Source organism: Mus caroli, unplaced genomic scaffold, assembly GCF_978045245.1.
Source record: "Mus caroli unplaced genomic scaffold, Mus_caroli_1 scaffold_7, whole genome shotgun sequence".
NCBI lineage: Eukaryota > Metazoa > Chordata > Mammalia > Rodentia > Muridae > Mus > Mus caroli.
The window spans coordinates 13,256,115-13,267,695 of NW_028227262.1; the positions used below are offsets into that span (position 1 = coordinate 13,256,115).

Below are 11,581 nucleotides of genomic sequence, written 5' to 3' on the forward strand. Positions count from 1 at the left end.
CCCTGAAAGTGGTGACCAGAAAGCTGTGTTGAGTGCACAAGAGAGGAAAAATCAGAGAGCAGCCACTTACAAACAGATGAAGAAACTTCGTATCTCCACCATGGGCTGCAGCAAGGAGTACCGACCTGGTGCCAACTTAAAATAAAAACAACTAAAAAAGCTGACTCGTGAGGCAAAAAGACTGGTACAGAGAATGTACAAGATGCTTTTGTCAGAGACACTGTTTTTGGCCATTCAGGCCAACTCCCCTATAGCTATGAAAGTTTGTGTACCTTACCTATATGCTTATTGTTAAATAATTTTAAGAGTTAAGGTCGCCAATCTTGGCAAGTCTTTTCATATTCATTGTAATTCTTGTCATTTAACTAATTGTGTAGATCCCAAATTAGATAAGGAATCTGCTGTTATGATTTTGTTGAAAAGACCTGCTTATGTTTTGCTGCCTGTATAGTTAGGAAATGTGTCTTGGTTCGAGAATTCGAGAATGCAAACTTTAAAAAGGTATCTACCACAGCTTTAGATCAGCAGCTACGTACTGCCCATTTTGTTAATAATAAGCATAGGAATATTTCCATAGCTTTGTCAGAGCAACATATTATATAGATAAAAATTTGGAGACAAAAGAGGTCTTAGAAGTATAGTAGTCTTAGGACAGGATATAGCATCCTAGAAAGTCCTTGAGCTGACCATGGGCTTGGAATTCAGGAAGACTGTTGCCTGCTCAGTGACATTCAGAATTGCCTCTGGCATTACACTATCACTTTGAATAAAAGCTAGGTCACTGCCTTACATAGGAATTTACCATCAACTAGGAGGAAGGAAGTTTAAGACCTAAAGAGGAACCAGAGTAGATACTTAGAACTATAGAGAGCTGAGTTACACCCATACACACGTATTTACAATGGCCTAGGGGAAAGGTGGACTACTAAAACTGGTTTTCAACCTCCCCCTGGCTTTCGACCCTGTTGCCCTCCCTTTTAGGGCCCCTATTGGGACTTCTATTGTTCTCCTTCGGTCCTTGGGCATTTCAAAAATTGACCCGACTTGTTAAATCTCAAATTGATTCATCTCTTTCAAGCACATTTGTTTCAGTTCATTACCATCGGCTGGACATTGGTGATAACAAGCAGGTTACTGAAGAAGAGTCAGATGTGGATGCCGCTTCATCACCCTCTTCTCCTCGGGGAGAGAGACTCAATTTCCATAAAATGTTTAAGTAAGATCATTCCCCTCCCCTGAAATTCGGCCATCAGTCTCATGCTACGAATCATTTATAGATTGCCGTAGTCTGTGCTTCCGACATGGTAACATACATTCTCGCCACATTGGAAACTAAACAGTCATCCCAGGCTAGACACATCAAAAAATTGGAACTTGAAGCCGTCGCCCGTGAGAGTTGTAAGACTAAGTACTGCACAGAGATTAGTCTGGAAGCTGTTAGACAGTCTCTGAGAGGCATGTCTGATTGCATGACGGTTGAGTGCCCTAGGGTCCTTCCCCCAGAAAAAACGACACGGGAGCAGGTCAGGGTTACTCTAGGTAAAAATCTGTGAGCCTGAGAGTCAATCCTGTACATGGCCCCTAACATTGCACACTGGGGATCAGACCTCTACCTCTACCCACGGAGCTTGCTTCCTTCCTAAATCCCTTGGCTGGCCCAGGTTATATCCAAAATACTGGGACCATCAATTCAAGCCTCATAGATGACTTGTCCTTGTGTCCTTCGTGGTCTTAGAGAATCACCCAGTGAGCAAACAGACATTTAGGCAGTCTTTAAAAACGTGGCTACAAATTTATTATACAATGTGCCTTTATAAAAATGTTAAAAGGGGGGAGATGTTAGGAGCTATTAAGACAACTCTTGATCTCTAAATTGGGCCTCTCCCCCCGAGAAGAAAAGGGGCTCAAAAGCGGGCCACCGACACACAGATTCCGAGAATGTTTCAGCCCTAAGTCATCTCGGATGTCCTGACCACACCGTTACCACCAAGTTCCTGCTTCCCCACATAGCTGCCAAAAGAAAGAATTTCTATTGCCCCCCTCCCATAAGTACTTCTCCTTTTGCTTGTATTGCCCTACCCCTCCCACTGATAAGTATCTGTACTTCCCCTTTTGCTTGTGCATTTAACCCTTGGACCTTTTTCAATAGATTTGGGGCTTTGATACATTCCAGAACGGTTTCCGTGTCGTTATTCGTACAAAACCCTCGTCTCTCTCTACCACCCATTTGGTTCTTAGGAGGAGGTCCCCTCGAGACCCTCGAATAACTGGACCTGCTGGACGGGTCAGGAGTTCAAGGTAATCCGGGATTAAAGGTGTGGTGGAACACACCTTTAATCTGGGCTACACCTTTAATCTGGGCTACACCTTTTATCTGGGGTTAAAGGTGTGATGGAACACACCTTTAATCTGGGCTACACCTTCTGCTGGAGACAATATAAGGACATTGGAAGAAGGGAATCTTGCTCTGTTCCTTTGACTGCTTGCTGTGTGAGACTGAGTAACTACTAGATCCTTGGACTTCTATTCACAGCTGCGACTGAACCATTGTTGGGAATTGGGCTGCAGACTGTAAGTCATCAAGAAATTCTTTTACTATATAGAGACTATCCATAAGTTCTGTGACTCTAGAGACCCCTGACTAATACAGAGGGGAAGAATCAGGTATGGGAGGGGATGTACAGAGGGTCAGGAAATTGAACAGAGGTGTGTAGCAATGGGGGGTGGGGAGTTTGGGGCAGCAACCAGAAAGTCCCAGATGCCATGAAAGCAGGAGCTTCCCAGGACCCTACAGGGATGACATTAGCTGAAATACCATGCAAAGGGGAGGGAGAACCTGGAGAGACCATATCCAGAGGTTAGGCAACCCCCCACAAACACACCCCGCTTGAGGGATGGGGCCAGCTGAGAAGTACCCAGCTCCAAAGTTTTAACCCAGAATTGCTCCTGTCTGAAGGAAATATGGGGACAAAGAATGAAGCAGAGAGTGAAGGAGAAGCCATCCAGAGAGTTCCTCACCTGGGGATCCATCCCACATGCAGACACCACACTCAGAAACTAGTGCAGATGCCAAGAAGTGCTTGCTGACAGGAGCCTGACACAGCTGTGTCCTGAGAGGCTCTGCCAGATCTCGACCAATAATACAGATGCTCACAGCCAAGCATCGAACTGATACAGGGACCCCAATGAAGGAGCTAGGGGAAGAACTGAAGGAGCTAAAGGGGCCTTATTAGGCATCAGTAGGAAGGGAAGCCCTTCGTCCTGTGAAGGCTTAATGCCCCAGTGTATGGGAATGCTAGGGCAGTGAGGTGGGAGTGGGTAGGTGGGTGGGGAAGCACCCTCATAGAAGAAAGGAGGATGGGATAGGGGGTTGCGGAGGGGAAACCAGGGAAGGAGTTAACATTTGAAATGTATGTAAATAAAATTTTTTCAGGTACCAGAGAGCCAGGAAGGTGGTGGTGATGGCGCGAGTTCCGCATCCCAAGCGGCCGGACCTTGTTTTTGAGGAAGAGGACCTTCCCTATGAGGAAGAAATCATGAGGAACCAGTTCTCCGTCAAATGCTGGCTCCGCTACATCGAGTTCAAACAGGGGGCCCCCAAGCCCCGACTCAACCAGTTGTATGAGCGGGCACTCAAACTGCTTCCCTGCAGCTACAAACTCTGGTACCGCTATCTGAAGGCACGCCGGGCACAGGTGAAACATCGCTGTGTGACTGACCCTGCCTATGAAGATGTCAACAACTGCCATGAGAGGGCCCTTGTGTTCATGCACAAGATGCCACGCCTGTGGTTAGACTACTGCCAGTTTCTCATGGACCAGGGAAGGGTAACACGTACCCGCCGCACCTTTGACCGTGCCCTCAGGGCACTGCCCATCACACAACACTCTCGCATCTGGCCCCTGTATCTGCGTTTCCTGCGCTCCTACCCACTGCCTGAGACTGCTGTGCGAGTCTACCGTCGCTTCCTCAAGCTGAGTCCTGAGAGCGTGGAGGAATACATCGAGTATCTCAAATCCAGTGACCGGCTAGACGAGGCTGCACAGTGCCTGGCCACCTGATGAGCGCTTTGTATCCAAGGCTGGTAAATCCAACTACCAGCTGTGGCACCAGCTGTGTGACCTTATCTCCCAGAATCCAGACAAGGTACAGTCTCTCAATGTGGATGCCATAATCCGTGGTGGGCTCACCCGTTTCACTGACCAGCTGGGCAAGCTGTGGTGCTCTCTGGCAGACTACTATATCCGCAGTGGCCACTTCGAAAAGGCTCGGGATGTGTATGAGGAGGCCATTCGCACGGTGATGACCGTGCGGGACTTCACCCAGGTATTCGACAGCTACGCCCAGTTTGAGGAGAGCGTGATTGCAGCGAAGATGGAGACTGCCTCTGAACTGGGGCGTGAGGAGGAGGACGATGTGGACCTAGAGCTGCGCCTGGCCCGCTTCGAACAGCTCATCAGCCGACGGCCCCTGCTTCTCAATAGCGTCCTTCTGCGCCAGAACCCACACCACGTCCACGAGTGGCACAAGCGTGTAGCCCTCCATCAGGGCCGCCCTCGGGAGATTATCAACACATACACAGAGGCTGTGCAAACAGTAGACCCCTTCAAAGCCACAGGCAAGCCCCACACACTGTGGGTTGCATTCGCCAAGTTTTACGAAGACAATGGACAGCTGGATGATGCTCGTGTCATCCTAGAGAAGGCCACCAAGGTGAACTTCAAGCAGGTGGATGACCTGGCAAGTGTGTGGTGCCAGTGTGGGGAGCTGGAGCTCAGGCACGAGAATTACGATGAGGCCTTAAAGCTGCTTCGGAAAGCCACGGCTTTGCCTGCCCGCCGAGCTGAGTACTTTGATGGTTCAGAACCTGTGCAGAACCGTGTATATAAGTCACTGAAGGTGTGGTCCATGCTTGCTGACTTGGAGGAAAGCCTGGGCACTTTCCAGTCAACCAAGGCAGTGTATGACCGAATCCTGGACCTGCGCATAGCCACGCCACAGATCGTTATTAACTATGCCATGTTCCTGGAGGAGCACAAGTACTTTGAGGAGAGCTTCAAGGCATATGAGCGTGGCATCTCACTGTTCAAGTGGCCCAATGTTTCAGACATCTGGAGCACCTACCTGACCAAATTCATCTCGCGCTATGGGGGCCGAAAGCTGGAGCGTGCACGGGATCTCTTTGAGCAGGCACTCGATGGCTGCCCACCAAAATATGCCAAGACTTTATACCTGCTCTACGCACAGCTGGAGGAGGAATGGGGCCTTGCCCGCCATGCCATGGCTGTGTATGACCGTGCGACCAGGGCAGTGGAGCCAGCACAGCAGTACGACATGTTTAACATCTACATCAAGCGGGCTGCTGAGATCTATGGCATCACCCACACTCGTGCCATCTACCAGAAGGCCATTGAGGTGCTGTCTGATGAGCATGCCCGTGAGATGTGCCTGCGGTTTGCAGACATGGAGTGCAAGCTCGGTGAAATCGACCGCGCCCGGGCCATCTACAGCTTCTGCTCCCAGATCTGTGATCCCCGGACAACTGGGGCATTCTGGCAAACATGGAAGGACTTTGAGGTCTGGCACGGCAATGAGGATACCATCAGGGAGATGCTGAGGATACGGCGGAGTGTGCAGGCCACATACAATACTCAGGTCAACTTCATGGCTTCACAGATGCTCAAGGTGTCTGGCAGTGCCACAGGCACCGTGTCTGACCTGGCTCCTGGGCAGAGCGGCATGGATGACATGAAGTTGCTGGAACAGAGAGCAGAACAGCTGGCAGCTGAGGCAGAGCGGGACCAGCACCTCAGGGCCCAGAGTAAGATCTTCTTTGTGAGGAGTGATGCATCCAGGGAGGAATTGGCAGAGCTGGCTCAGCAGGCCAACCCTGAGGAGATCCAGCTGGGCGAGGATGAGGACGAGGACGAGATGGACCTGGAGCCCAATGAAGTCCGACTGGAACAGCAGAGTGTACCAGCTGCTGTGTTCGGGAGCCTAAAGGAAGACTGACCCCCTCCACACTTTTTCCTCCATGGTCCCTCCCCCATAACTACCCTTCTAATACAGCCCCTCTTTGTACATCAAAAAAAAAAAATTCAGGTCTTTCAGCGGAATCGGGATCATGGCGGCCACGGCCAAGATGGCTACGTCTGGCTGGGTGCGGAAGAGGCTGCTCAAAGAGGAGGACATGACCAAAGTGGAGTTCGAGACGAGCGAGGAGGTGGACGTGATCCCAAAGTTCGACACCATGGGCCTGCGAGAGGACCTGCTGTGCAGCATCTATGCCTACGGTTTTGAAAAACCTTCAGCGATCCAGCATCGTGCTATCAAGCAGATCATTAAAGGGAGAGATGTCATTGCACAGTCTCAGTCTGGCACAGGCAAGACGGCCACCTTCAGTATCTCAGTGCTGCAGTGCTTGGATATCCAGGTTCGAGAAAGCCAAGCTTTGATTCTGGCTCCAACCAGAGAGTTAGCGGTGCAGATTCAGAAGGGTCTGCTCGCTCTGGGGGATTACATGAAAGTGCAGTGCCATGCCTGCATTGGGGGCACCAGTGTCGGGGAGGACATCCGGAAGCTGGACTATGGGCAGCATGTGGTGGCAGGCACGCCGGGACGCGTCTTTTATCTGATCCGCCGCAGAAGTTTACGGACACGGGCTATTAAGATGCTGGTTTTGGATGAGGCTGATGAAATGTTGAACAAAGGTTTCATGGAGCAGATCTATGATGTGTACAGGTATTTGCCACCAGCCACACAGGTCGTTCTCATCAGTGCCACACTGCCTCAGGAGATCCTGAAGATGACCAATAAGTTCATGACCGACCCCATCCGCACCCTGGTGAAGCGTGATGAGTTGACTCTGGAAGGCATCAAACAGTTCTTTGTGGCCGTGGAAAGAGAGGAATGGAAGTTTGATACTCTATGTGATCTCTACGACTCGCTGACCATCACCCAGGCCGTCATCTTCTGCAACACCAAGAGGAAGGTTGACTGGCTGACAGAGAAAATGAGAGAAGCCAATTTCACTGTGTCGTCCATGCATGGAGACATGCCCCAGAAAGAACGAGAGTCTATCATGAAGGAGTTCCGGTCAGGTGCCAGCCGGGTGCTCATCTCCACAGACGTCTGGGCTCGGGGCCTGGATGTCCCTCAGGTGTCCCTCATCATTAACTATGACCTGCCCAACAACAGAGAACTGTACATTCACAGAATTGGGAGATCGGGTCGGTATGGACGAAAAGGTGTGGCCATCGATTTTGTGAAGAATGATGACATCCGGATTCTCAGGGACATCGAGCAGTACTATGCCACCCAGATAGACGAGATGCCCATGAACGTGGCTGACCTCATCTGAAGCTGGTGCTGGTCCACCGACACCCTGTTTGGAAACAGAAGCTTCTATTTAATGGGGTTGATTGATATGAACTGTCTTCTCGGAGCCCCTCTGCCATCTTTTCTAATGCACGTGTAAATAACCCAATGCTTAACCTTTTACATTAAACGTGGACATTTTACTGTGGGGGAAATTTTTTTTTTAATAAGAAACAAAAAAAGTAAATAGTATATGATTCTGGCATAAAATTTTTAAATTATTCTATAAATATTTTAGAATAAAAAACTTAGAGTGGGTAGGAGAGCATGTGGGGGACTTTTGGGATAGCATTGGAAATGTAAATGAAATAAATACCCAATTTAAAAAAACCCAAAACTTAGAAACTAAAAAGAGAGAGAGAGAGAATGTCACAGGTATAAAGAGATTTCTAAAGAGCTGGTAGTTTTGCTGAAGGATCAGGCTAGTAAAGACACTTTGTATATAGTTAAGAAAATAAAATTGGGCTGGAGAGATGGCTCAGCAGTTAAGAGCACTGACATCCCTCCAAAATTGAACATTGGGCCCCACCCATAGCAAAGGAGCTATTGACAATTAGTAGTTTGGGGGCAAGGGGAGAGGATGACAGGGAGCCATTTTTCTTCAGAGGTATGGACACTGGTAAGTTGTCTATGCCCCAGAAACTAAACACAAGCACCCATAATTAATCTCAGTAAGGAAATAAAATGAAAGGAGGTGGCATATGGATTGTACTATGTGGCAAACCAGAAGAACAAAACGCAATTTTAAAAACCAGTAACCTGGTGGAGTTGTTAGTAGGGGGCTTGCCCAGCACGCAGAAGCCCTGGGCCTGCTGTGGTGCTGCAAAGCGGTAACTATAGCACTAGGCATGGAAGCCAGAGCATCTGCAGTTTAAAGTTCATCACTGATATAATGGAAGGCAGCTGACTTGTGTTAATCCGTATCTGGCCACTTTGCTGAAAGTGTTTCATATATAAGAGGTTTAGGTGGGGTCTCTAACGTGTAGAACCAGATCTTTGGCATAGAGAGACACTTCATCTTCCGTTCCCATTTGATTCCCTCATGTTCCCTTCTCTTGCCTTATTGTATAGTTAAGTCTTCAAACAGCAGCATTAATTAGACTCAGGGGTTTTAATAACCCCCCCTTTTTTTAAAAAAGAAGACATGAAATTAGAAGAGAGATGGGAGCCGGGCGTGGTGGTGCACGCCTTTAATCCCAGCACTTGGGAGGCAGAGGCAGGCGGATTTCTGAGTTCGAGGCCAGCCTGGTCTACAAAGTGAGTGCCAGGACAGCCAGGGCTACACAGAGAAACCCTGTCTCGAAAAACCAAAAAAAAAAAAAAAAAAAAAAAAAGAAGAGTGATGGGTGGGACAAACTAGAGAGAGTTAGAGAGACATAAAGGTAGATTGAAATGATCGATATAATCAAATCTATAAGTGTATGAAACTTTCAAAAGAATAAAAAATTAAAGAAAGTGAAGAGTTCAAAGTTCAAGATTCACTCCAGTTTGAGACGGGTCTAGGTTGGGAGACCCTATCTCAAAGAAAGAAAGAAAGAAAGAGAGAGAGAGAGAGAGAGAGAGAGGGAGGGAGGGAGGGAGGCAGGGAGGGAGGGGAGGGGAGGGGAGGGGAGGGGAGGGGAGGGGAAGGCTGGACCAGGTAGGTATACAGCTTTAATCCCACATCAATCACCAGTGAAAAGAGTGCCCCACAGGCTGCCCTCCAGGATAGTCTGATGGGGATATTAGGCCAGGTTAGACCAGATTAAAAGGAGATAAAGGCCAGTTTATCAGGAGGCAGCCCTCAGGTGGGTTCATTGATCATACAGGTGGAGGTTTGTGAAGTCACACATCCAGGCTAAATAAGGCAAAGGGATTTTTACAGAGTTTAGGCTAGGGGTGATGACGACGTGCGTGCCAGCTAGGAGTTGGGACTGTGTCCATACGCGGTCAAAAACTGAACCCCCGGGCAGGCACGCTTGGGTGGGTCGCTGGAAACAGGCAAGGGGTGGGGGGAATGACTTATTTGCCCGGAAGGTGTTTTCCCTAAGTGGGCAGGGCCCGGGTGGGGTTTCTAAGCAGGATGGGGGTGGGATTGGGAGGGAGTGTGGGGTAGGTTGGGGTGGGGTGGGGTGGGGTGGGGTGGAGTATGTTTTCTTTGTGTGGGAGGGGTTGGGGGAAGGAAGGCAGATAGGGTTTCCCAGCTGGTGCAAGGGACGAACAGGGATCCCAGCCTAACACACAGCACTAAGGTAATGAACAGAATTGTCACTCACACAAGTTTCCTCACGCCCCTTTGTAATCTTTCCCTCCCATCTGCTCTTGTTGGGTTTCTTCTATGATAACCTACCAGTGTGGGGAGTTACTGCTTTTAAGACCATCTGTAGTTGGGCAGACTATAGGATTGCATGGAATCTTAGAGCTCCATCCTTCCTGGTGCCATTACTTCAGGCCTAACTGGACTACATTGTTGTTATTTGTTTGTTTGTTTGTTTGTTTGTTTGAGACAGGGTTTCTCTGGATAGCCCTGGCTGTCCTGGAACTCACTTTGTAGACCAGGCTGGCCTCGAACTCAGAAATCCGCCTGCCTCTGCCTCCCAAGTGCTGGGATTAAAGGCGTGTGCCACCACCGCCCGGCTGGACTACATTCCGAGTGTCATCACCACCACTACACACGTCCTGGACAAAAAAACAGTCAAACCCAAGTCAATTCAAATATGGTTTGCAATTTAGGACCTGGGTTGCTAGTGTGAGTCACAGACCAGTCCAGAGCCTGGACCTCTCTAACAGAGGATGCCTGTGTGTTCTTGGTTAGGGAGCAGTGGTCAAACCTGTGAGTCAGGTGCTCAGTAGTCACCTGCTGAGCCTTAGTGCTGGCTAGGCATCCAGTCTTCTAGTCCTTTCCTGTGGGTAGTTACTGCACACGGGGAACCTAATCCCACTCAGTGGGATGTTTGGTAAGACCTTCTTCAGTGGAGTTCCTTGCTTTGGCTCCCTGGAGAACTCTAGCCACTGTGTCTTCCCAAATACTCCATGTCCCCGCAGAGGCAATGTTAATAATCCATCGCCTGGATATGGAAGACGATGGGTACATAGTTTGCAGTGGTCACACTCTGGTGAAGTTGGAAGCATTGTCTGGTAGAGGACACGTTAGCCCCTAAGAGGTGAGACAGTGGATGGAGGAAGGTGTCACCAGTTCAAGTATCAGCGACTGGGGGGATAGGATTATAAGCCTTATGTGAGGAGGTGAACACAGAGGCTCTGTTAAGGAAGTGATATTTGAGCTGATTATGCAGAGTTCTGGCTGCAGAGGCTGACCCAAGCAGGCTTTAGGCAGTGCGATAATAATAGTCTATCTCTAGACCTACTTTAGACACTATGAACTGTGGGCCTTCCTTTAGCCATCCTTTCCCTGTAGGAAGAAACAGGGTGTGACTCTTAGAGACCCCTTAAGTATCACCTTACTCTTGCCCAGAAGGGAGATAGAGTGTTGATGGCCTACAGGGCTCGATGTTCTCAGGATCACATTAAAGATCTCCAGCAGCTTTGAAAACGGAGCAGACTGCAGTATTGATTCCACGTCCTTGGCCTGTGAAGCTTACTAGCCCACCTTTTGCTTTAACTTCTCTAGGGAACCCCACTGTCATGTAAGAGTGTTAGCACACTCATTTCATTCCTGTAGGACATAGGAGTGTGCGAAGCCACTGCAAAAGGGGGAGAAAAAGCTACCCTGCTGGGCAGTGGTTCTCAACGTTCCTATTGCTGCGGCCCTTTAATACAGTCCCTCACCTTGTGGCAACCCGATATCCAACCATCAGATTATTTCATGGCCCCTTCATATCTGTAATTTTGCTACTGTTATGAAATGCATAATTTGCTCTGCAGGGGTTGGGACCCACAGGTTGAGAACCACTGCCATTTGGTGAAGCTTGCTTTGCGGTGGATGCATAGGTGGGGTGTAGGATATGTGGGGCAAGTGTATATGGACTGGAAGAGGTGACAGACAGTGTGATGAGATGCAGGAGTTGAGGCAGTTAGTTGGGTCTGTCACAGAGGCCTGGCAAGAAGCAACTAACGGAGGGTTGGCAACAAGTAGGGCCCCAGAGGGTGATCCAAGAGCATTGCAGATCCAGACAGGCAGTCAGCATCCTGCATCAAGGCTTGCTGACAACACAGAATAAATAAAGATGAATCACTCCCCAGGGCACCATATTAGCCCTCCCAG

The 11,581-nt window shown here is 49.1% G+C and overlaps 1 protein-coding gene and 1 pseudogene across 2 annotated transcripts; both read left to right on the forward strand.

The window, feature by feature from the left end:
- Positions 1 to 3,458: 3,458 nt before the first annotated feature.
- LOC147003773 (pre-mRNA-splicing factor SYF1 pseudogene) lies at positions 3,459 to 6,081 on the forward strand (annotated as a pseudogene).
- Positions 6,082 to 6,124: 43 nt separating this feature from the next.
- LOC147003774 (eukaryotic initiation factor 4A-III-like) lies at positions 6,125 to 7,404 on the forward strand. Of its 2 annotated transcripts, XM_085839837.1 has the most exons (2): positions 6,125 to 6,433; positions 6,497 to 7,403. In XM_085839837.1, exons 1-2 carry the CDS (start codon positions 6,125 to 6,127, stop codon positions 7,358 to 7,360), a joined length of 1,173 nt encoding a protein of 390 aa, XP_085695963.1. In that variant the 3' UTR covers positions 7,361 to 7,403. The 2 variants fall into 2 exon arrangements, with proteins under 2 accessions (XP_085695963.1, XP_085695962.1); XM_085839836.1 differs by having other exon boundaries at positions 6,125 to 7,404.
- The last annotated feature ends 4,177 nt before the right edge of the window (positions 7,405 to 11,581 follow it).